Raw genomic sequence first — 25,134 nt, 5'->3', positions numbered from 1 at the left:
TGCTGTTATCATATCCCAGCATATGGAAACAGGGACAGCGTGGTGTTCTTATAGCATTTCTATGGTGATCTCATGATGCATTACAGTGTCTTTGACCTTTACGGCACTCCTATAGTAGCACTACAGGGACCAGCTTTACGGTATCAGCCCAAAATGTAATGCGTGATGAAAAGAGCGCTTTTCCCGTAAGGAGGAGGCGATCTGCCGCGATTCAGAAAAGAAACACGGCAATCACGTGGCTCGTTATCTGCCCGGATACTACTGGAGCGGAGATGGAGCGGCGAAAACAACACGGCAGGGACGGATCGCAGCGCTCACTCCCACCCACATGTCATGACTCACGGATGAGTCACCAAACGTGACGGTAAAAATCACCGCTACTTCTCTGGAATATCAACACAGAGGAAGGAAAAAAAACAGTAGGCTAACTTAAAGGCTCATGCCGGGAATCCACGCGTTTCTGGTTTATTTCCCCTCTGTCCCTGCCTTTCCCACCCCGGGGCGCTTCACTTCATTTGGCTCGCCGGTTGCAGAGTTACAAGCAGCACTTCTGGGAAAAGAAAAACCATTCACATCCTGCAGCGAAACATAAAGCTGCAAACTTTGGCCGACAGCAGGCTCCCTGTCTGATCGCATGTGTGATCACAAGATCCATTTTTGTGCAACAGACCTCTTCACGTCAAACATTTGGTGTCAGTTAGACCTCCACGCTGTGCATGTGTGCAGGAAGGACCCAGGACCAGTGGAAAAGTACTCCAGAGCCACTTCATGCTCCTGCTCCACTGCATCTCAGAGGGAACTACTGTACTTTAAACTACACTACATTATTAGGCAGCTGTTACTGGGTGCTTTCATGTTTACATACAAAACATCTGATTATCATATACAATATTTACATTAACTGGTACAGTAAAATGCTACGTACATGACTTTACCAGCAATAATCATCCAACAACACAACCTTCACAGGGGGTATTCTAAGCGATTTAATGAAGTGTTTCTGCTTCTACTTTAAAAGGATAAAAGGATTTAGATACAGATAATATGATCAAATAAGCACTTTTTGCTTTATTTGCACTAACTACACTCGATGATCAGCAATGTGGCGTAACGGCGAAACTGAAAACGTTAAGCAAAATGCATTAAGGGATAGAGGTTTTAGATTGACTCATTACGGTCATTATGTGCAGTAACAGACATCCCGAGTTGAGCTGGCTGAAAGTTGAAGACTCAAAATAGAGCCAAAACCAAAACCAAAGGAGCTAAGAAGAAAATACAAAAGAGTCCACATAAAACCAAAACCAAAACCAAAACTCACAACATCAATCTGTGTCACGGCTGCAGAGATATAAATAAATGTGGAAGTTTAAGGTACATTTCTGTTTATTAGAGTCAGCAATGTTAAAATAGAAATCTTCAGTACTGGTAATTCCTCAGACAACCGGGAGAGGAGCCGGCCTGTTGGGGGGTTTTTGCACTCGTTATATTCACAATATAGAAACATAGTTTGCAGTTTTTCTCAACAAGCACCTTGATGAATCAACAGATGTGAAACACGTGGCTGCTGCTGAAGATGCTTAGTGATGGTGAAAATGACGACCACAAACAGGTGTTAATATTATTATTAATAATTACATCACTGATTATGAATAACCCCACATACGTTTTATTTAAAATTCACATTTATTCACTAAAGACAGCTTCTGTATCTGAATCAACCTCAATCACGGTTGCCGATACAGTGAAACACGACAGATTCATTTGATCCAAGACCAGCGGAGCAAACTTCCCATTAACTGTTGAGCAACTTCAGGTTGATGCAGTTATTTCTCAAGCAGCTCAGATTCTCAGAGTGCAGCTCGTGTACTCAGACAGTTTAAAGCATGCAGCATGGGTCTGCGCATGACTGCTGCACTAAGCTTTAATGGAAAAGTTAGACATTTTGGGAAATATGCTTATAAAGTTAATCGTCTGACACAAACCCATCTTGTAGAATGGTAGGCTAGTGAGCTTTGGAGGCTCTGGTAGGCAGACTTTCTTCGTAACCATTGGACATTCGCCCTGTTTCCAGTATTTATGCTAAGCTAACTGCTGGCTGTAGCTTCATACGTACCACATGGACATGGCAGTGGTATCAATCTTGTCATCTAAATTTTGGCAAGAGGGGGAATAAGTGTATTTACTAAAAAGTGGCCTTCCTGTCAGGAAACTGGCAGCTATGTGGCAGGACCTAACAGATACTGAAGGTTAACCCCCAACTCTCCCCCCAGGGGCCAGAAAAGGGCCGTTCATCTTGAACAAACACACTGCAGATCTGAGGAAACTTGAGAAATTAGAGCTGGATGAAAAAAGGAAGGACGGGTCTAGTTTCCAGACACAAAATCTCTTTAACATTCCCACGTTTTCACAACTGAATTCACAATATGCTGCACAACTGCAACTGGGAAATATAATAATGATTTCTGATTGGAGCCATAGTTATTACATGACTTACATGCTCAAAGCTGCTTTAGCCCTCTTGGAACTGTTATCAAAATGTAACGTTGCAGGAAATATACAGGGTCTTGGTTAAATTCTTACCCAGAAGAAGACACCCACCCCCTGAGGGGAGGTACTTACAATCTGAGTTGTTGCACATTTAAAAAAATAAAATCTGACTCCACACTTTCAAGTCATAGTCTTCCATGACTCCAAATAGTGTCTTTAAGGGGCCGTCACCGCTGAGGACAGGTGACTCGGGTGTGTCCTGGCGTGTGGCAGATGCCGCAGGTGCGAGGTTTCTTAGCAGCTGGAGGTTTGTTGGCGGTGGCGTCTCCCGTTGCTTTCCGTCCCTTCTTCCCTCCGTTTCCACCACCATTAAATCCACCACCAAAAGCACCTGACACGGGGCAACAGAGGTCAAACACAACATGAGGTGGTTTGAAGCCACTGGATAAAAAGCAGCAAGATTTTTCTGTGTGCGCTGGGACTGACGACACCGCGTCAGCCCGGTAAGTTGTTGCCTCAAGGTCTCAGCAGGAGTGTTTGTGAGTCGTGACAGCTTTTCTTTATCATTAAGTACAGATGTAGGTGAGATGCATCTCTTTCTTTCCAGTGTTTGATCTGAGCGTACATCTTTTGCTTTACCCGCTTGTATTAAGATATTCTTAATAAATGTGATGTGTTTTAGAAAGCACAGAGAAAGCATTAGCTGACTCCGGGCTCATGGTACAAATGATTTGACAGCACAGTAATGCGGTCAGATGTTTAACTGTGAGAAGTCAAATGAAATGTGCTGCTAATGACTGTAATGTATTGTTTACGTTAATGTATTAATGGGTGCATTTCCAGGGTCTGCTTGTGATGCAAGGGAAATTTCAGAGGGAGTAAACAGTAAAGAGTAAATACGGGAGAAGTACTACAGAATGAAGGTGGATTTTCTAAAAGTCCCCTTTTTGGCCAAAATTAAACCCAGGAGAGCAAACCCAGTGGTGAAACTCTAATTTTGAGAATTGAAAGGCGACTGTAGTCCTTTATGCAATGAAGGTGTTTCAGTGATCTATTTTTAATACAGTCAGAATTAGCAGCCCTTTTTAACTCAATGGAGCTGCTACAGAAATGAAAGAAAAACGTCTCATTTAACAAGACTTAGAGTCTATAGCAATGTACTTAAATGCTAACATTAGCATGCTAACAAGCGCACAATGACAGTACTAACATGCTTACATCTAGCCAGTATGTTTCATCAGTTCACCTTCTTAGTTTAGCATGTTAGCATTCTAAAATTTGCTATTTAGTACTAAACACAAAGTACTGCTGAGGCTGATGAGAACGTCTGTAGTTTTATAGGAATTTATTCATAAACCAAAGTTTTGGAAATTGAAATTGCGGCCAGCCGGTGGCGCTAGAGGACCAGTACAGGGATCAGCAAAGTTATCTAAGCGGGGTATGAATGTGTCTGCCAAGCTTTCTGGCAATCCATCTAATAGTTGTTGAGACGCTTCAGTCTGGATCACAGCGGTGGAACGACTGACACTCATACACAGGCTCCACCGCTAGCAAAGCTACAACAATGTCTCATTCAACAGATATTCATTTCAGACCTCAGGGTAAAAGCAGTGTAAAGTTTTGATGAGTGTATGTGTGTGTTGTCTTGCCTGGTGGAGGTGCATTCTCATCAGCCCACTGGAAGAAGCCACACTGCTGGTCTCTTGGTTTCCCGCAGGTGTAGAACATCCGGCCCTTGTTTGGACCGTCCTTCTGCACTGTGCGCATCACTGCCGCCTCATTACAGCTACACATTATCTGTCCCCCATATCCTCCTGCACCCCCTTCCTGCCCCCTGCCTTCTCCAGGGGTGTTCCTGAACCCCAGAGAGGGCCTCGAAGGCCAGGAGGTGTGAGGTGCCTGGACCGGAGGCCCTCGACTCTGCAGCGCCCCCTGCTGACTTGGCTGATCCGCCCACAGGAAGAAGTTGCAGCTCCCAGCGTTGCACTTGTAGAATTGGCGACCTTGGTTGGGACCGTCCTTGCGCACGGTCAGGAGGAGTGCACCCTGACCACAGTTACACACAATGGCATCATTGCTGGTGTCTACACTGATGCCACCGCCTCCACCTCCACCCGGCGGAGGTCGTGGCTGCGGGGTCCACGAGGGGACAGGAGGAAGGGAAGGTCGAGGATTTGAACTTGGGGCTCTGGGCGGCTTTGGCCCGGGGGGCCTTGGAGCTGGTGGACGATGGTCATCTCCTCTTCCTCCCCCTCCTCCCCCTCCTCCCCCTCCACCACCTCCTCCCACTCCCCCTGCTCGGAGGTATTTCAGGTCCAGCACCTCTCTGAGCATCTCGTCACATCCACCGACGCAGCCAACAAACTCTAAAGGCATCATGGGAGGAAGGCTGCCCCTGCGGAACTTGAACTTCAACCTGAAGAATGTGGGACACGCAGGAGACAAATGTTACAGAAGTACAGCTCAGTGTGTGTGATGAAACTGAACCAAAAACAGTAAAAAAAACCCCAAAACAAATGAACTACGCTGTGCTGGGTCCAAATCCACCAATTATTACAGGGCTGTGACTGTTTGTTGATAACAAAGCCAGAGGAGAAATTAAGATTTTCTGTCCAACATTACTATCTGATGCTGGCCTGTCATAGAAATCAGTTTCAGTATGCTACATATACTGGTATCACGGTATGTGCTGACAGTACATCATGTACAAGAATGCAGCTAATTACAGAGTAATTCTGTGTGTTCTGTGTATTATGTAAATGTAACAGCTTTTATGACGACTGGGACTTAAATACACTGAGTTCTGTTGGTGGTTGACTCTGAGTGAGAACATAATTCATGAGCCTTTCAAATAAAATTTGTGTCGAAGCAAAGAAAGTGACACACAGGTTAGTCCACACTGACTGTAGTTGTGCTGGTTGCGAAAAGAGGTTTGAAAAAGTGAACTCCGTGTTGAGAAATACATGAACTCAACTGTAAAAAAAAAACAAAAAAAAAACCTCACCATTTCACACCCTCAGTGCCGTCACAAAAACACTGTTGTACTGTGCACTGAGTAAAGGAGCTTGTCAAACAGTGGCTGAAGGAACCTGCTTTGGAATAATACAGTGCATCTGCTGTTAACAGCATCTGAAGTTATCCAACAAGCTCAAATTGCTGGGTGAGATCTGATTAAAAAACAGCGATGCTGTTTTAGGGTAAGTGCTGAAGTCAACTTTGAGCTCTCTACCAGATTGGTTGCTATGGTAACAGATGCTGGTGTGGAGCACTTTGGCTCGATGCTAGCGAGCGTGCCCTATATTTGGACTGAACTGAGGCACGTGCTTAAGGGGTTAACGCCCACTTGTGTAAACAAGAATTTGGAAAAGTTTCTCGCGCTGCTGAGGCCACTGAGAGCTTCATCTGTGCTTGCTGTTGTGTTTGCGCAGCATGGAGCGCCTACATACAGTGCACTTCTCATTAATCTAAGAAATATAAGACATGCGCTCATGGCAAAACATATGTACTTGGTGTTGCAGTTACCATGGATAAGAACATGTTCTTAAAATTAAATACATGTAGTTACTGTGGTTCTGCATCATGCAAAGAGGAAATAATGTGGACTGAAGAATCTCTCCCACAAACTATTTATAACTTAGTGCACAGTAAAAACAAAGCAGCAAGACAGAAACATTTCAACTCATTTCAAAGATCATGCATTCTGAATTATGTCTTTATCTGGTTAATATGATAACCAGGAAATGAAAAAAGAAGCCTTTTTTGGGTGAATCAGTGATGATCAACTCTTTAGGACCATAATATTCAAATGTCCTGGTTGTATATGTACAACATAATTCTTTCTCTGCTTTAAAACATTCTCAAGAGGCTATGTAGCAAACAGACTGTCATTTATTTATCTGTTTATTTAGATAAACACTGTCACATGCAGATAAGCAATGCGGCGGATGTCATGTACTGTATACATATCGGTCCCGCTGAAGCCAATTTGCAGCCTCCGTTCTCAGCTAAACTTTTCCATCCAGATTAACACAAATGAGACAATGATGTTGGAGGACTCACAAGAGACAGATTGAATACACTAAATTAAATGAGTAAATCAACCGTTCTGTGGAAATCTGAAACATTATAACTGCATGTATGTAGAACTGAAAGAGGAACATCTAAACGTTCTCATCTCATGTTCCTCAATTCATCTGATTGACAAAATACCTGAGCACAAAATAAAATGCAGGTGGGATGAAAAATATTTATGAAAGATGTCGGCTAACTATTGGCAGGGGCGAGAGTGTCACCAGTGTTATCAGAGTCTAAACTTATCTCCGTCTTAAACAATTTCAGTGGTTTCCTGTGTTTGATGTGAAGTGCACAGCTCTGTGACATGAAATTAAATACGGTCGAGTATAAATTAAATACTTACATGTGAACAGGATGCGGCTGACAGGTGGGACAAATGCTGTCATCTCTGCTGACCTCCTGCACCACGTCAGGGAACCACACTGCTGTCTTACAGGCTGGGTAGCCCGTGCAGGACAGGTACTTACTGAAAGGGGACGGGGGGGGGGACGGGTGGAGCTGTGTTGTTACATTTAGCAAACATGGATGTTTAAGAATAATACCGTATGAATTTGACAGATTGTTGTAAAAGGCTGCTGTTGTGGCAGCACCTAAAAGAAACTGCATTACTGTGAAATATCTTCTAGACCCTTAAAGTGTGATAAATGAACAGACACACCTATGTCACCAAGAGGAGATAAGCATGCAAGACACGCAGAATTCAGTTTTGAAGTTCAGGAAGACAGACGGCATCTTTATTTTTGGGGGTAAAGCAGGTTTAAGCTTCTTTGCTTGTCTCGTCTCACCTGTTCCCCTCCCTCTTCTTCTTCAGCACCATGTCCCGACCACAGTGAGGGCACTTCCTGACCGGCAGCGGGATCTCCATGTCCTGCTGCTCTGCTTCAGGGATCTGCTGAGCTGCACCCAGATATGGAGACAGGGCCTCATCTAACCTGAGGAAACAACAGAAAATGACTTAATCTCTGCATCACAACAACCACCAGCCCGCAGTGGCTGACAGGACAGGTGTAACTAATACAGCATTGTAAACATGACACCATTCTGCTCATTTAGATTCATATTAGGCCTTTTCTGCGTATTATTCAGCCCAAGTTCAAATGCTGCATCATAAATCCATACATTTACTACAAGATAAACAAAACTTACTTCTTTGCCTTCCTGGCAGACTCGATGAAGACAGTCTTGTACTTCTGGATGTGGTGCTGCAGCACGCTCCATTTGTCCTTCCTGCCCTCTGATACGAGCTTGAGGTCTGCCTCCAATTCAGCGCGCAGGTTTGGTTTGGACATCTCATAGCCCATGGAGTTGTAACCTAAACAACACACACACACATGCAACACACCTAAGTGATAAGGACAATATAATCATCATCTATCTATCTATATTAAAATATACTGCATAATGTGGCTTGCAATATATATATATATATATATATATATATATATATATGTGTGTGTGTGTGTGTGTGTGTGTGTGTACAGACCCTCCACCAGTCCCATGCCAAGCTCTCCAGGGAGAAACCTCTGGTCAGCTGTCAAGCCCACATACATGCGACTCTTTATAGTCTCAATGTGCTCTGCATGGGTTGCATCTGTGCCTGAAAATATACACAGTTCATACAGTTTGCATCAGACACCAAACAGCTAATCCTGAAAAGTCTATGTTGACTCGACAAACAAAGTCATCGTTAGGTTTGCTTTAGGTGAAGAGTTTCTGTGCTTTTACTGAAAAAGGTACCGTAAAATCAGTTACGCTACAAACAGGTCATCAAACACACCCCAGCACACATGAAAAAATCCACAGAGTGCTGCACACCACACACTAAAACTGACAATACGTGCTGGGATGATTTATCAACAAGTTCGTTTTTTTCTGTCCTTTTCATGTGAATTTCACTAAGGGAATGGGAGTCTATTGACTATTTTGGACAGGGCTTCACCAGTGTTCAAAGATTAAAGACACTTTCTCCGTGCGTGTGTGTGTGTTTACCGATGCCATGCTTCTCCATCAGCGATATGAGGTCGGCCTCAGTGAGCAGCTGCGGAGGACTCGTCTGTCCGTCCACCATCTCGATAGCGGAGGGCTGGAACTGGGAGCCTTGCTCATACACTGGAATCAGCTAGCACACACAAAACAGCTTTACTACAGTATGTCCACACAAGCAGTGGAAGCAGCAGGAAACTGGAGCCACACGCAACATACTCTATCAGAGCAAAGAACTTAAGCAAGTTAGTCAGTTTAGAAGCTTTAGATGAGACCAGCAATTAATTGTTTACAGTACAATAATTTACATTAGATGTGCTCAAATAAACAAAAACATCAGTACAGTGAGTTCACACACTCTGCTATGAGCCTTAACACATTCACCATACCTTCGTGCTCCACCTGTCATACGGGTAAACGTCCAGGTAGTTCCTTGCAATGATCATGAGTCCCGAGGTGGAGAACTTCTCCTGGGCAATGTCTATGTCCACCACAGTCTCCTGCCCCAAAGCATCCTGGGATACACAAGCCAGGAAGTGCCGGACAATGAACTCATACAATCGTGCTTCGTTGCCCTGGACACAGAAAAAACAGAACATCATTATTTCACACTGTCTGTTCTTTCCAAATCCATGTGTGTGTGATGTGCATAAAATATGACCAGCTGTTCAAGTGTGTGCATGTTTATGCATCAACGTTCACAACATGCCCATAAATTACAAGAGACCTGGTTGCTAACACTGCTCTGTTGTTGTTTTGCACTGATCAATGTTTATTATCTTGCATGAATACAACTTTAGTGACCTTTGGGCTGCTGTAGGTGATCTGTGAAACCTTCCCAGAGGGCAAACATTCAGACGGGACAGAAAAGGCACAAACTCAGCCCCAGTTGTGGCAGACCTACCTGCAGTGTATCGCTGTACTTGGTGGGGTGTATGGGCGGGTGGGCTTGGTCAGATTTTTTGCCCTGCCGTGGGTTGGGACCCCCCGGCTGGTCGAGCACCCGCTGGGCGAACGTCCCCCAGACCGGGCTTTGTGTCTGGTACTCGACCAGGGGGCCGAGCGCCAGGTTCGGAGGAAAAATGTTGGTTTCTGTGCGGGGGTAGCTGATATACCTGAGCAGAAAAAAAAGAAATAAACAAAGACAGAGAGCTACATGTCATCTCCACACTGACAAACAAGCAGGGAAAGCTTTGCAAATGTGACATTGCTGGTAAACTTATTTATTAAAAGGCTGAAAGACACCACCCTGCCAGATGGTGCCTTTTCATGTACAAAAATAGGTTGGCTTTGAGGTGGTATAACAACCTGGTAAACGAAAACTACCTTTGACCCCTTCACTGACACCACAAAGCCTCTAATAAGGAAGCTACAAGCCAGCTATGTGAGTTCAAATGAAAGCTCAAAAACACTGTGGGAGGAAAACCTGATAAGGACATTTAGCACATGGTGGGCCTAAGACAATAGTTTGCTGTGTGGATAGCAGTATGCATGCACATTATCTAACATGCACTCACCCTTGGGTATAGAGTTTTTCTGCAATTTTCATGGTCTCTTTGGCACTTATTTTTAGCTTACGAGATGCCAGTTTCTCCAGTTCCTGTTGGTCAGATTAAGATAGAGGACTGTTCAGCTTGGGACAAAGCAGGGAGGGGTTTCAATACAAGGACCCCGAGGACACTGAAGTGCACAAAATACATTTGCATACATTTTCTGTCGAGCTGGGAAAACAATTGCGCACATTTTATACCATAAACAGATGTGTTTTAAGATGCAGTGTGTGTGGTCGTTTAACTTTATATTCTTACCACAGTGTCCAAAGGCAGCGGTCTCCACTTGCTCTTGGGTTTGCTGGTTACTGAGGTGATTGTTGCTATGGGATCCTGGAAATGAATGAAAGGATATTCTCTTGTGTACCTTTCTACATGTGGCTTTTAGCCAGTTATATTCAGGCAGATTGACAACACATTCAGATGTACTGCTGTGTCCTCCTGAGGTAACAGCTGCAGATGGAGGAGAGGTTACACGTGTGTGGATGCACTTATGCCAAACACACACACACACACACACACACACACACACACACACACACACACTCACAGTCACAGTCACAGTCTCACACAAACACACACTCACACACACGTGTGTGATAAGGCAATGTTTTATGAGTGGATCCCTATTTTGTTTGAAATGCACACGAATGCGAGTGACGCGATGCACATTCCTGCCAATGATTTCACACAATGCCACTGATCAACAGGTGGCAGTCATACACCAAGAAACTCAGAAACGTGCTAGCAAACACAGACAAGAAGAAAAATGCTGGCGAGAAAACATGGATGTAAACAACAAGTCACACATGTCCCTCACATGTGTCTGAATTCCTCCCACCGAGGATGCATGGAGACACAGGGGAAACAATGCAAGGGGAGAAACGATGAAACATGGTTTTAGAGAAATGACACGCTCTTTCCTCGAAAGCATCACTTGACGTGAAGTTTCTGATGACAGCAGCAGCTGATCACAGCTGGATCAGCTGTCAGTCAGCTTTAACAGCTGTGAAAATTTTTGATGAGCTTGTGTCTGCACACATGTGCACTGTGCTCATACTAGTAAAGACAAAGAGTTATCAGTGCAGCAGTAATTGCTCTGTTTAGCAAACACCTGCACATGAATAACAACCTGCATTCTGCATCCTGCTCAGAGACACAGGAACCATTGTGGGGACTGTGGCTCAGGAGGTAGAGGGGTCCTGCACCTATCAGAAGGTTGATGGTTCGATCCCTAGCCTCAGCAGTCTACGTGTCAAATGTCCTTGAGTGTGTGAATGCGTTAATGCTTGTAATGAGCAGGTGGCCATTACCACCACTAGCCACCATGTGTGAATGGGTGACTGCAGGCTTGTGCTGTAAAGTGCTCTGAGTGGTCGGAAGACTAGAAAGGCACTATATAAATACAGTCCATCTACTAGCATTATATTCATTATTTGTATTTCTTCACATTCTGGATGTGAAATCATTATTTAACAACCCAGAACATTTGACAATATATAGAATAATAGGTGTGTTTTAACACTGGAAATCATTTATTAGACTAAATGTTTCAGGGAAACTGAAATTATGTAACCCATATCCCTGACGCTCATCAGCCCCACATGTGGCTGAATGGAAATGAGGATAAATGATGTAAAAAGTGTAATTTGCTGACTGACAGATTCTCCTACTCTCTCTGTGACTTTAATGGTATGGGGGAATAAGAGATCATGACAAGAAAAATCTTTGTCATAAATGAAGAAAGTTGTTAGTGTTTCTTTTTGTTGTTTGGACTTACAATTAACAGAGATTTGTAACTAGATGTGAATCAGAAAACAAAACATAAAACTTAGATAGATATTCCATGATCTTTGAGTCTGTTCACACTGATATAAGATCATAAAAATAGCATTAATTTTGTACGAGAGTAAAAAATTATGATAATTCTCTGCCTGAAAAGAATGAGGGATCAGGAGGCAAATAAGACCAAAACAAAGACAAAAAGCATAACTAAAAAGATGACTGAACTTCAACAAGAATACAATAATATGAAGATAACAAGACTTGATAGTCAAGAATATGGCCTTTCCTTGCATATATCAACAACTCGGCCGAGTTTAAACTCTCCTTGTGTTCAAACAGCACAGAGAAGATATGAAAAAACTCAGATTTGTCACATTAAATGTTCTGAAGGGCTCACAGCAACAACATCAGCTGACCCACAATGCTTACCAGTTTAGGCATCTTAGATATGCATGTGCAAAACTCTATTACATTAGAGGAGCTAAAGAGATTTATATGCCTGCTTTAATTCATCATAATGCTCAATGAGAGCATGTGACATAGCATAGATGTACATTTACACACATTAATATGCTCAGCCTAAAACACAGACACACAAACAGCCACATACCTCCATGCAGATCTGGTAGAGCACCAGGCAAGCTGTGTGGCTGAAGAGACGGTTTCTTTTCCAGCTGAACTCTACAGTGTCCTCCTCCACCTCATGCAGCACTGAGACAAACACAGACGCAAAGAACAGACGGAATGATGAAGAGGAGTGAGAGTCAGTTTAAGACCTGAATACTTACATCTCTATTGGGTCTTTGTGTCTGTGTACAAATAAGTTTGTACCTTTGATCTTGTAGAAAGTCTCGGGTATGAAAGCTTGGATGGCTTTGAAGCGCTCCACCACAAAGCCCAGAGTTGGAAACTGACAGCTGCCATATGAGATCAGCTGATTGGCCAGAGACTCTGGAAAGATCTTCTGCAGGCGAAGCGTCTGGAATCGAGTGAAGGACGCACCTGATCAAGATGAGCACAGGAGAGAGGATGAAATCATTTTATCTGACTGGGTTTTCCATTATGTGTTACGTGTTTTCTGATTAACAGAGCCACCAGTGTTGCATCTTGGGTAAAGTCTAGTCAAGGTCGTCATCCAGACTTTAAACTGTGATTATGCTGTATGAACTACTACATCTTTTTAACCTGCATTAGTGAGTCCCCATGTATTATCCAGCAGACTTTAAGAGCGCGACCATACCTATCCGCAGGTCCAGCTCCTGACGGACATCGACAGCATCGCTGATGTTAGCATCCGGCTCTGTTAGAGTCTCACAGGCTCTCCGAATGGAGTTTGGGGTGATCTCAGAAAATTTTGCCCGAAAGACTTGTAAATTGGGCTTCACTAAAAAAGCACACATAAAAAACATACATAAACACTTTTAGCAGGAGTGATTTGTGGACAAACATACACAAAAACCTGCTAATTTTTGCCTTTGCACAGTCACAGAAACATTGCTCATTCTACATAATCATTTATATGAATATTAATTTCACATATGAGGATGTACACTGTTAAAGTAATCGCTTAACATTTTGGGATGAGAAGATGAATTCCACACATGTCCGTACAGTAAATATAAAGTTACAGACAGCAGCCAGTTAGCTTATCTTAGCACAAAGACTGGAAACAGAGTAAAATGGAAACTCTGTAACTCTTCAGTTTTGGAAGGGATTAAACAAATGAGATATAAAGTGTAATTACTGTACTTTAGAAGCACCGATGGGCGGGTTTTGTCACTTACAGACACAGCAAGGCTAGCTGTTTCCCCCTGCTTCTGGTCTTTGTGCTAAGTTAAGCTAACCATACTCTGGCTCCAGCTTCATCTTTACTGCACAGATATCACATCACACTCTCAGCAATCAGCCTATTTCCCAACATGTACAAGTATTCCTTAAACCACCCACGCATATTACTGTCATACCTGCTTTGCAGACGTCTATGACTTCAAAGCCAATGTTTTCTCCCTCTCTGTCACAATCAGTCCAGATGACTAAGGCCTGGCACTGCCTCACCTCTTTCTCTAGTGTCCGCTGGAGAGACAAAGAGCAACGGAGAAAAAAAAGAGAAAAGAAAGAAAGAGGGTTAGATGGAGAGTTAGTTCCATATCCATCATTTTTTCCGCTGGATGAAAATCGTGGCCTCTTACTGTTAAGAGATGAAAAGACAAAGAAAAAAGCATCATCTGACCTACTGAATGTAATTCTGCAACTGCATAAGCTACTTGGAGCAAAAAGAAAAAGCTAAATAAATCCTTGTTCAAGGACTAAAACTATCTGAGTTAACATTACTAATATCAATCAAACATCACATTAATATACACAATGTGGCACAGAGACAGTGACAGGTTCCATGGGCCCATACAAATACAAGGTAATGACACATTTTTGTGATTCCTGGGAGGACAGTTATTAAACATACCTTGATTTGTGTCATGTTATCTGGACAATACTTCTCTACCTCAGCATCAAATAATAGCACAGGATTGCAGCTGTGCCTTTGGAGAGAAAAGGCAGAAATACTGTCAGTTGTTATGATACTGTGTGATGCTGAATATACATAAAAGAGAGATAAGAAAAAGAAAAAAACGAATCCTCTGTTAGCTTACCATTTCTGGAACGGAGCTTCAAACTCCAGACCTAGTAAATGTCCTGACACTGACGTCATTGTTACTGTCACGTTCTGCAGCGGGATGGAGACATAATGAGAAAGATCAGAGACAACGTAAAGCACAAAAGAACAGACATTCATCTACATGAGTGCAGATCTAATAACTTCACTGTATTCACTTACCTGACCAAAGAGATGATATTCATACTCATAGATTTTATTAAACTTTGACATCCCTTCCCTCTAAAATGGAAAAAAGGAGACAATGAGTGCTAGAACCGAAGAGAAATAGAAACTTACAACTTATTTTACCTCAAAAACTGTTACATCACAACATACATTGATAATTACATAAACAGTAAATGTACATATGCCTTGAATCGTGATAAAGATTATCATGTATAACAGGGTGCAAGTAACAGTTATTTTTTGACTATCAATTAAGACTAAGACAAGCAGCAAATATTTGCATTTGAGAGGCTAGAACCAGGGATTATTGCACAAAAACTGATTATGATTGATTATTAACTTCTGATCTATATACTCATTTCTATATGGGGTTTGGGGGAGCATGTGTACTGGTTTCTATTTAAGATTTCCTGATTCATCATGTATTTATGTTCAGCTGAAATTCTGTGTCCAACTGGGTGTTGAATAATGATTTGTGAAGGTGATCTTGCAATCAGTGTGGACTGGGCCACGAACTGGAGAGAGTTAGTCACAATGAGGAGACAAACTGAACTGTCAATCAACTGACTGGAAAAATTCATGCCATCACCATCCAGTTCCAGGGGCCCAAGCTGGTGTCCTCAAATGTCTAGTTTTGTCTGGTCAACCCATAGGCTATTATTTTTTATATCATTTACACAAACAGCAGCAGCAAATCCCTCGCATTTGAGAAACTGGAAACAGCTAATATTTGGCATTTTTGCTTGAAAGAAGACTTGTTTCAGCACTGTGCTGGCGAACATGTGATGGAGGGCTTTGTACAGTTGTTGAGACATGACTGACCCTCCTGGACCTGCCGTCTGACATGATCTCTGAGATGCCTTTGGCAGCATCGTTCTTCTCGGCTACACAGAGGACCCGCTTGATCTGAGCCCGGTTGCGGATCATGTCTGCCTCCTGCGGTGTGTCCGGACAAGATGCCACACAGAAACGCCTCCGTTGGACCCCCAGCCGCTGTAGTCCAGATCGAAGCAAAGATCTCCCGAGTAGGTGCACTAGCATACCTGGCCGCTTTCACATGAAGCAGCTGGTTCTCCAGGCAGCTCCACAGCTGGTGTCTCTCCACTGTGGTAGCATGTTAGCTGAAGTAACGCCAGCTAGCTAACAACATGGTCTCCGCTTCCCAAAACTTTAACAAAGAGCCAAAAAGTGGTCACCGGTTGAATAACTTCACTCCCGATAAATTAAATAGTGAAAACGTTGAAAAATAACGCTAGCCCCACAAAATTTTTTTAAAAAGGTGTACTGAGGAGCGACATCGTCCTCTAAACAGTGTTACCGTTAGCTATGTTTACAAAGTTACCCGCCAGCTGTCAAATACTGCCGTAATCAAGGTCGTAACACTGTCGTAAAAACCTGGAACTACCAACACGTCCAAGTAAAACAAGTTTATAATTATAGTACAATAACTGCATTCACATTGACTATTGTCTACACGTGTTGCACATGTCGTATTATTATTAATCATACACAGTAACACTGATATGGTAAATAATTATTATATCGATGTTAAACTAGAAATCCACCCTAATTCAGAATTTGCTTTTTGCCATTTTAACACCTGCAAACCAAAGACACCACTGAGGACGATGAGATAATGTCCTGTGTTTTTTTCTGAAAATGTGGGGCTTTAGCAATATTCTATACGGTTTTCAAAAAAAGTACAATTTGCCTGTATTTTTAGGCGTAGTATGTTTGACCTATGATTAAATTGGACTACATTTTGTTAAAGAAATGTCTAAAATACAACTCCACCATACTACACCTTGGAGAGAGCCCTGAAAGGTTTTCGTGTAAGGAAATAAAACTTTATTGTAAAAATCAAATAATAAAATATGTAGAGCTGTCTGGAGGACTGAGTCATGACCTCAGTATATCTAAAATCCTGGGTACGGCCCAACTTCAGTCATAGACAAACATCCTCCTTAACTGGGAAACTAACAATAAATGAAACTAACAGTAAATCTCCACAGACAGATAACAATAAATCTAATCACAAGCACTCAGCAGTCATCGGAGACAGAATATGTTACATTTCCGTTTCAGGGTGGAATTCCTCCAGATGGGGAGGCGGATTGGTCACCTGACAAGACTACAACCAGCTGGGTAAACATGGCGTCTGTGTCTGGATGTGAAAATTCCAGCTAGCGCTTCTGTCAGTTAACGATGCTCCAGTGCTGCTGTTAGTTCAGTCCAGACCGCAGCGACGTGATGGACACGACGCATGAAGGCAGGCTGACGAGAAGGCGAGAGGCGCTCCAGTGACTCCGCAGCACATTTCCTCTCTCTGCTCAGCATGAATGGTCTGATGTCTGCACGGGCTCTGTGGTTTTGGATAATTGCTTTTGTTAACAGACGCTCTGATGTCTGATTGATTTTCTTCTATTTTATCTGACAAATATCCAGGCTGTTGTTCAGTGGACTGGCTCCTGTCGGGGTGCAGCTGGATTCTGGTCCCATTCTGCTCTGGGGCCCTCTTTTTTATTACATAATTAGCTTGATTTTTTTTATGGAACCTCTCCATCTCTACAATCTACAGCTCTTTTAACCTCAACAACAAATGTGCAGCAGAATGGACAATCTGACTGCACTTCATGTGGCTGCCCTCCACCGCTGGGCTCTGACAGCTGGTTTATGACTGTGGACTTTGCTGCACTGTGTGTTGTGTTTCTCATGCCTTGCTCGACAACTCCACTATGATAGGCTCACCTGACGTGGTGGCTTTCACTAAAGAGGATGAGTATCGGGAGGCAAATCCCGACCCCTGGGCTCTACCCGAGGAGTTCTCTGTTCCCCTCCATCCGCTGGCCGACTCCAACCCCTGGGCCAAAACCTCCTATGCCAAGTTCACCAAAGACTTCATCCTCATCTCTGAGTTCTCTGAGCAGGTGGGCCCTCAGCCTCTCCTCACCATCCCAGATGACCCCAAAGTCTGTGGCACCTTCGATCTCAACTACTTCTCCCTTCGCATCATGTCAGTGGACTACCAGGCCTCCTTCGTGGGGCATCCGCCTGGCACTGGCTACCCAAGGCTCAGCTTTGTGGAGGACTCGAGGGTGGTGCTGGGCGACTCAAAGGAGGGGGCGTTCGCCTATGTCCATCACCTCACGCTGTACGACCTGGAGGCGAGGGGCTTCGTCAGGCCATTCTGTATGGCGTACGTTTCAGCAGACGAGAGGAAAATCATGCTGCAGTTCCAGGAGCTGTCCCTCCGCTTCTCGCAGGCCTCTGAGTGTCTGAAGGCTGGGAACAGGAGAGCGTTTGCCAAGGAGCTCCAAAGGAAGCTCCGGGACCTGGAGTAAGAACTTCAATACAATCCCTTCCACTGCCTTCCTACACAAGGGTCAAAGGGAGTTTATTAAATCAAAATCTGAAATTTTAATGTAAATTCTCTCAAATCTTTTGCTGGATCATTAAGGTGAATAGAAAAGTCTGTGGAAAAAAATGGTTACAGCAAGACCAGATTATTCAGTTAGGAGCAAAAAATAGCTTTAGGCCTCTTATAGGCCCCTCATCCCCACCCCTACCTCATACCTACCGCCCTCTGTGTATTGTCCATGGGCCAGTTGCCTCAGTGCGAACACAAGATTACACATGGCAACTTGATTATATACCCAGAGACCAGTCATGGCCCCTATACAGGAATAATACCACCACACCACAGGGTTTACAGTTAGTTAGTCAGTAAGTTTGCAGTGATTTGATTAAACACTGTTTGATCAGGGGAAATGCACCGTGTGAGCACATTGTAAACCAAGACAGTAAAGCTTCTAAAATTAGATTTGGATGTAGAATCTCTTTACTACATTTACTACTTTAGCGTCATAAAATAGGATACCAATAGTGCTGTTTCAGGAACTCCCCCCTGTGAAACTTAAATATTATTTGATATTGTGCCATCATAAAAGTCCTAACCAACATACAGCTAATCAAATTACCAAAAGCAATAGACATGCAGTTAACCTAAAACTTCTGAGCTGCCATATAAGTTGTTGTGTGTTGTTAGTTTGTAAACCAGCTGTGACTCAAGCTTGCATCTTCAAATCAGATCAACATGTAAGAGACTTATAACCAATGAGAGATTTGTTTGAAGAGGAGTTTATTGAATTAAGATCTTTTGCTCAGAAACAACCGGTTCCACGAGACCAAGAGTCTACAGCCATGCTGGCGTCTCTGTAGGACAGGACTGGCAAAGAAGTGCTTTGAGCTAAATGCTAACATGCTCACAATGACAGTATAATGTTCACCATGTTCACCATCTCAGTTTAGTGTGTTAGCAAGCTAACATTTGCTAATTAGCACTGAGCGAAGAGTACAGCTGAGGCTGAATGTTATTTGTTTTGCAGGTATTAGGGTATTTTAATTGACTTTTTATTTTATGGTAATCCATCCACAAGTTGTGGGAATATTTCAGTCTTGGCCAAAGTGGTGGGGCACACACCCAACTCACCAACATTGCCACCCCTAGCGTGGCTAACAAAACGGACCAATGAACCCCAAACTTAGTTTTGCAGTTCATAATGTCTCCTGCTGCAGGTTTTCAGTGTTTCTTGCGTAGTGGTTGATGCTCCTCTTGAAGGATTTTGTCAAACTCTCTCCCTTTCCGCGTATGAACACATGTGAATCAGTAACTCTGTTGTCTTCTCCTCAGGTACACCCACTCTGTGCTGCAGAGGGAGGAAGGCCTGCAGAGAGAGGCGGGGCCTCAGCGCATGTACTCCGCTCATGCTGTGGAAAAGGCCAACGAGCTTGCAAACGTGGAAAAGAGCATCTACGAACACAGAGACCTGCTGAGACAGATCAGCTCCTACCATCACCGTCCCCGCCGAGATCCTCACGCTGTTACCTGCCAGAAGTGTGTCACAGAGTGTTTGCGCGAGTGTGAAGAGCTGTTGGAAAAATACGGCAAGCTCGCCAACCCCTTCAGTTACAGAGACAAAGGGGAGAAGGGGGAGGAAGGGCAGGGGCAGATTGATGATGAAGGAGGAGAAGAAGAAGTGGACGAGGAGGAGGATGAGGGCGTTAAACGAAGGCCGTCCTACACGCCACAGCTGATCAAAGCTAAGTCTCCAAAGTGTTTCGACAAGCGCCTGAAGACCCTGCAAGAGCTGTGCGACGATACTTTCTACGAGGCCACTGTGGAGCTCCTGAAGGAGACAGAGAGGAGTTTCCGAGGGGACCTGTGCTACCTGCACACACGCCGCCTGGACAGGGTACTGCGCAAGAAACAGAGAGTTACCAACTTCCTGTTTGAGGAGGACCTTGGTGAGGATGATGAGGATGAAGGGGGAACACTAAGACCGTTCTGTGCTGTGAACCATGCTGTAGATAACTATACACACTTAAATCCACCTCCTATTGTGCTAGGACCAGAACCTCTAGAGCTAGATGTTCTGGAGCCTCCAGATCTTTTAGACCCAGCCTCTGAGACCAGCCATACTCAAGTGTTGTGTGAGCTTGGACTTGCGGAGGCCCATCTGGAGTCCTCCCCCTCAGACCAGACTCTGGAGACCCAGGAGAGCTCGGAGGAAACCAAAGGGAGCTTCAGCAGCGATAAGAGTGGGATGGGTCAAGGAGAGAGACAACAGAACCTGGCTAGTATGACGTCAGAAGCTCCTGATCCTGATTCTGACCTGACCCCTGACCCTGACCATAACACTGACCTGGAGAGGGAGAGCAGCAGTGAAGAGATCGAGACCACTGCTGGGGAGGACGAGGGTGACCAGACGCCTGTATCTTTGCTGGAAGTGATGTCTGAGCTGGAGGCCAGCAGGGAGGAGGAGTGTGAGGGCGTAACTGATGGGGCTTGTGAGATGGAGTCTGATTTGTTGGTTCCAATAGACACGGCGTGTTGTATGGCCCAAGAGGGCTTCCTTTATGAGGCTTCTGCCCCAGAGGCACCTCACCTTGGCCAAAGTTCCCACCTGCAGCCCTGTCAAACCTCTGTGGTCAACCAGGAGCCCCAGGCCCTACTTCCACTCCAGGACGAGTACGCTGTGGGTTCTCCCTGCTCAGAAAGCCCCGCACCTGGCCTGGAGCTGCCCGTTGGGGATGCAGTGTCCCGCACGTCAGCAGAGGATGGGTCAGACTGTACCATGAGTGCTTCTACAGGGTCTGATCGGGCTGCCTCACCTCTTGGCTACGGGGGGGTGGTGACCCTGCGTCAGAGGAAGAAGGCTGGACAAGGGGCCTTGAGGTTTGTGCGACAGTACCCATTTGCCATGCAAGCTCTGTGGTGTCTGCTGAGTGGCAGAACGCTGGTGGTGCTCGGGGCAGATGAGGGGAGAGTCCGCCGACTGGTCGCTGCTCTGGCCCTCTTTGTGCCGGCTCCTGGCAAGTGTGGAGAGAGGGTTCAGGCCTGGCTGTCCTGCCCCTTCACTCTTACTGACCTGCAGAGGTGGAAACTCATTGGATTACAAAGGTATTTTCCAATTTTTCTTTGTATTTTAAGCATTTGACACTCTTATACAAATGATGATCGCAGATGATAGAACATAGATTTTCTACAAGGCTGATGCTCACAGAAAGTTCAAAAGTCTGCATTAATGTGAAATTTGAAAATGAACTTGTATTCTGTTTTGTAGTTACTCTACTGTTACTCATGTGGTCTGACTCAGTCCTCGATGACTCACAATACACACTATTCAACTATTGAGCCTCCAGCCTCACGGCTGTCCTTGAACTTCTTTTCATTTCTACTCATCTTTCATCTTACAGACGACAGAGTGGGCTGTCAATTCCTCCAAAGTCTGACTACATTTTTAATTTGCTATATTGTCTCACACATCACACCTTAGTTGAGTAACAAAGAAATGAAATGTGAAGAGAATTCTGAAGCACTTTGAATTTTACTGAAACATGACACCGCTGTGATGAATGAAACTGTGGATTTTCTTCATTTTTACACCACTTCTTTATAAATGTAGGATGCATCTGTGCAGACAAATCTGTGCATTTATATATTTGCTATTGCTTTTATCAAATGGCACTGTTCTGGACCAAATATGGCGAAAAGAACGTTAACATAAAGACAGAACTGTGAACATGCAGACTTTGTGTGTGAGTGACTTCAAATATCTAAAACCAATGGTTGTGATGTTGATAATCCTTTCTGGAGAAAAATTCATTTCACTGTCTGTCTGTCCCCCACAGAGTAGCGTCCCCCGTGGGATCCAGCATGCTTTACTCGCTGTCCCGCTACAGTCGCTACATCTCCATCCTGGATGCCGACCAGAAGACCTTGCGCTGTCCACCGTATCGTGGCCAACTCCTCGCCAACATCGCCGACCACCGCACCTACATCCGCCGCGGTTCCACCTACTTCCTTCACTTGCAGAGCACGCTCTGTCGCCTGGCAGCCAAGGCCTTCCTGTTTACCTTCACCCACCACCTCCACCTGCCGGTCAGCTCCACGGAGGGGCCCGAGGTTGTGGAGGGCCGACGCCGCTGCTTCCTGCAGGAGCACCTGGGGCTGGGAGAGGAGGACAGCCTGATACTGTTCTACCTCAGCCAGCTCATCACTCAGCAGTACCTGCAGCCCGCCACCGGGAGCAGTGCAGCAGCAACTTGTTTTAGTTTTAACTACACCACCAGCGTTTTTTACAAAATCTGATATTAACCTGGGAGGAGGATTCCTACACACGTTTTTGCAGAAATCATGTTGACCCTTTGGTCTCTGGACCGAAGGGGATCTGGATAAGGTCTTTTAGTTTCAGGACAAACTCTGAACTGATTATTATTTAATCTCTCTCTGCCTTGCTGTCTTTTCTCTGGTTTTGCTCTTACCTCTGTGTGCCAGAAAAAGGAGACAGAGTGAGTCGTGAATGTCAGTGAGTGTGTACTTGCGTGTATTTGGTCCAGAGCATGTTGACACTCACAAACACACACATCAGAGCGGACGAAGGTCGGCTCTGATGATTGTCCTTTCACTCATTTGTGTGTCTTTTCACTTCCATGGAAAAAAAAGAGTTACTTGCACACACACAGACACACACTTCATTTTAAAAAACTCAATCCAACATGGCTGTCTGCATCTCCTAAGTGCTGGTCTGACCTAGGCCAGCTCGCTAAAAGGTTCAATCACAGCTCTTTGTTAACACCAACCAATCACTGAGCGGTTTGTCCGCCATGATATAATCTCCGCTATACGTGAACATGTTTGTCAGGATTAATGTAACAATCTCACGGAGAACAGACGTCTCTGAATCTGTCCAGGAAACCTTGTTAGCACCATGCAGGCTGGTCACAGCTGGTTTTGTGACATGTCTATTTGAAAACTAGCACACAACCTCCAAGGCCAGTATGTTTCCGAAGCCGATCCTTTTTATATTTCTGCCTCCCTTTGAGTTTTCTCTTTTGTGAATTCATTTTAACACACATTCCCGCAGTAACGGATGAACCTCCGTTTTGTTCAGATAGAGGCACAGTGTTGGATTTTAACTGAGTAGTATTGACCTTTGAGAGTAAACACTCCCAGAGGCTGCTTTCAGGTTGTGATGCATGAGGAAGCGTATTTGCTGTGTGAAGTAGACCCTGAGCGCTCCGCGTGATACTGCATGTCCAGAGAAATAACGTCATCACGCACACACTCACCCAGCAGCAGCAAAAACCTGTCGATATTAACCGCTGGCGAGCATTTTCATGGATATTACTCACTCTGTCAGGAGCATTTTAAAGCTACTTTACGTAAATGTATTGAATTTCACTGTTGTCTTACAGTTGTGTGAGAGTGTTGTGGTGTTAGCATGAGGCTGTCTTGTGCCAGGGTGAATCACCGTATTGATAATATTTCTGTTTTGTTACATTTGGATGAACAGACTTGGGCCAGATGCTGAACAGTTTGGGTGGTTGAGCCAGTGGTGTTGTGTTTGTGTAGATTTTATTATGGGAAAAACTGTTTTCCTGTGCCATCAAAAAGCAAAACTCTAAGCTTGACACTTGATTTAGGACAGTTGCCTATTATTTATATTTATATATCTATATATCTATAACAATCCTGTGCTGTGAAGAAAACTCAACGGTTCTATATTTATTGCAAAATTTCAATTTGACCATCATGCCGAGGGAAGCCAGATTTCCTCTTTGGAGGATGCTGGAGAATTTCACAAGTACAAAATCTTCACGTTCTAAGTTCTGTTACGTCGGCCAGCGAGCCGACACACTATCAAAGCTTCTCTGATAGTATTTTACATTTTACTGTTCCTAATTCTTTGGCGTCCCCGATGGGAGCTGTACTTCTGTATCTAGGATGGTAACTGTACTTGTGGACTGCATGGTCAGAGTTTTAATGTGAAAGGTCAAACAATGTGGGCTTATGGCTGCTGTACTTCCTGCTACGAACAAGGCAGATTTAGTTTTTTAGGCATATGCATTTTAACTAACAGCAGCCTCACATTTTTAATTCCATCTCATGTATTATTTTATTTTTGTGCAATTTTGGCTGAATTATCTTTTTTTATGCCATATGTGATGTCTTTTTATTTTTTAATGCTTGGATAACACATTTCTCTGCTTAGCTGTAATGAGTCTTTTTTTTTTAGTTGTTGTTCCTCTAATGCAAAAAGGTGAATGTAATCTGAATAAGCCATACCACAGTGTGCTTAACATGTCGTCACTCAGTGTCCTTATGTTGCCATATCATGTCTACCTTTTGTATCTCATCGGGAGGGGCTGTCGTGCTCGCTCCAGCCCTGTACGACGGCGATGTTGCCAGTGATTTTAATAAAGCACGTTGTGAATGTCTCAATGCTTTCATGTAATGTTGATATTCATTTATTCCATTAAATTATTTGAACCAGATTCATTTGTGTGTGGATGGCTGGGCGACACAGGAGTCGTGGTGATCATGATGATTATGCTGAATCTCACCAAGATACTGGAAGAAACAGACCAGCGCAACGTACAGCTCAGCATTAAATGTCAGACAAAAACTCCAACAGACTCGTGTCTGCGTGACTTGCTGTAGCGATGACGGATGTGTGAGCGTTTGAGGTGTCGTGAATAATAAATGTTGATCTGTGAACACGTCTAATTGGCCTGCTGGAGCAGCAGAAGGCGGGGCGGTGGACTGAAGGGAAAGCAGCTGTAAACGAATGGTTCGAGAACATGTTTGCAACAATACTGTTGAGTCTTTACAATAACATCCATCTGCAGGGACTGAATCAGTGGGCAGCTCTGTGTGTGTAACTCATGATGTAAATAAGTGTAAATTTCCATTTAAATCTTCAATGATAAACACTGTGGACATTTATAGGAGATAAGCCTCAAATGCAGCCGGTAATCGTTCTCTAGCAGCTCATTCATGATTGTACCGGGCTCAACAAAAGGAGAGCTCTCATAAATATGTCATCAGCTGGTCAGTATTTTTACAGGTGTACA

The 25,134-nt window shown here is 44.1% G+C and overlaps 2 protein-coding genes across 2 annotated transcripts; one reads left to right on the top strand and one right to left on the bottom strand.

Moving 5' to 3' along the window:
• Positions 1-1,429: 1,429 nt before the first annotated feature.
• On the bottom strand, positions 1,430-16,054 carry top3a (DNA topoisomerase III alpha). The gene is made up of 19 exons (XM_041956894.1): positions 15,541-16,054; positions 14,713-14,772; positions 14,528-14,601; positions 14,341-14,416; positions 13,844-13,952; positions 13,120-13,263; positions 12,711-12,881; positions 12,490-12,590; positions 10,353-10,427; positions 10,062-10,144; positions 9,449-9,659; positions 8,934-9,119; positions 8,551-8,680; positions 8,045-8,158; positions 7,708-7,873; positions 7,347-7,493; positions 6,905-7,027; positions 4,137-4,903; positions 1,430-2,878 (listed from the first exon to the last, which is right to left on the bottom strand). Exons 1-19 carry the CDS (start codon positions 15,757-15,759, stop codon positions 2,715-2,717), a joined length of 3,120 nt encoding a protein of 1,039 aa, XP_041812828.1. The 5' UTR covers positions 15,760-16,054; the 3' UTR covers positions 1,430-2,714.
• Positions 16,055-16,877: 823 nt separating this feature from the next.
• Positions 16,878-24,478, top strand: smcr8a (Smith-Magenis syndrome chromosome region, candidate 8a). The gene is made up of 3 exons (XM_041956901.1): positions 16,878-18,055; positions 19,409-21,178; positions 21,910-24,478. The coding sequence occupies exons 1-3, from the start codon at positions 17,454-17,456 to the stop codon at positions 22,367-22,369; spliced, it is 2,832 nt and encodes a 943-aa protein (XP_041812835.1). The 5' UTR covers positions 16,878-17,453; the 3' UTR covers positions 22,370-24,478.
• The last annotated feature ends 656 nt before the right edge of the window (positions 24,479-25,134 follow it).

The sequence above is a fragment of the Chelmon rostratus genome, chromosome 17 (genome assembly GCF_017976325.1).
Source record: "Chelmon rostratus isolate fCheRos1 chromosome 17, fCheRos1.pri, whole genome shotgun sequence".
Taxonomy (NCBI): Eukaryota; Metazoa; Chordata; class Actinopteri; order Chaetodontiformes; family Chaetodontidae; genus Chelmon; species Chelmon rostratus.
Note: the sequence above shows the minus strand (reverse complement) of the source record. Positions and strands in the feature narration are given on the sequence as shown.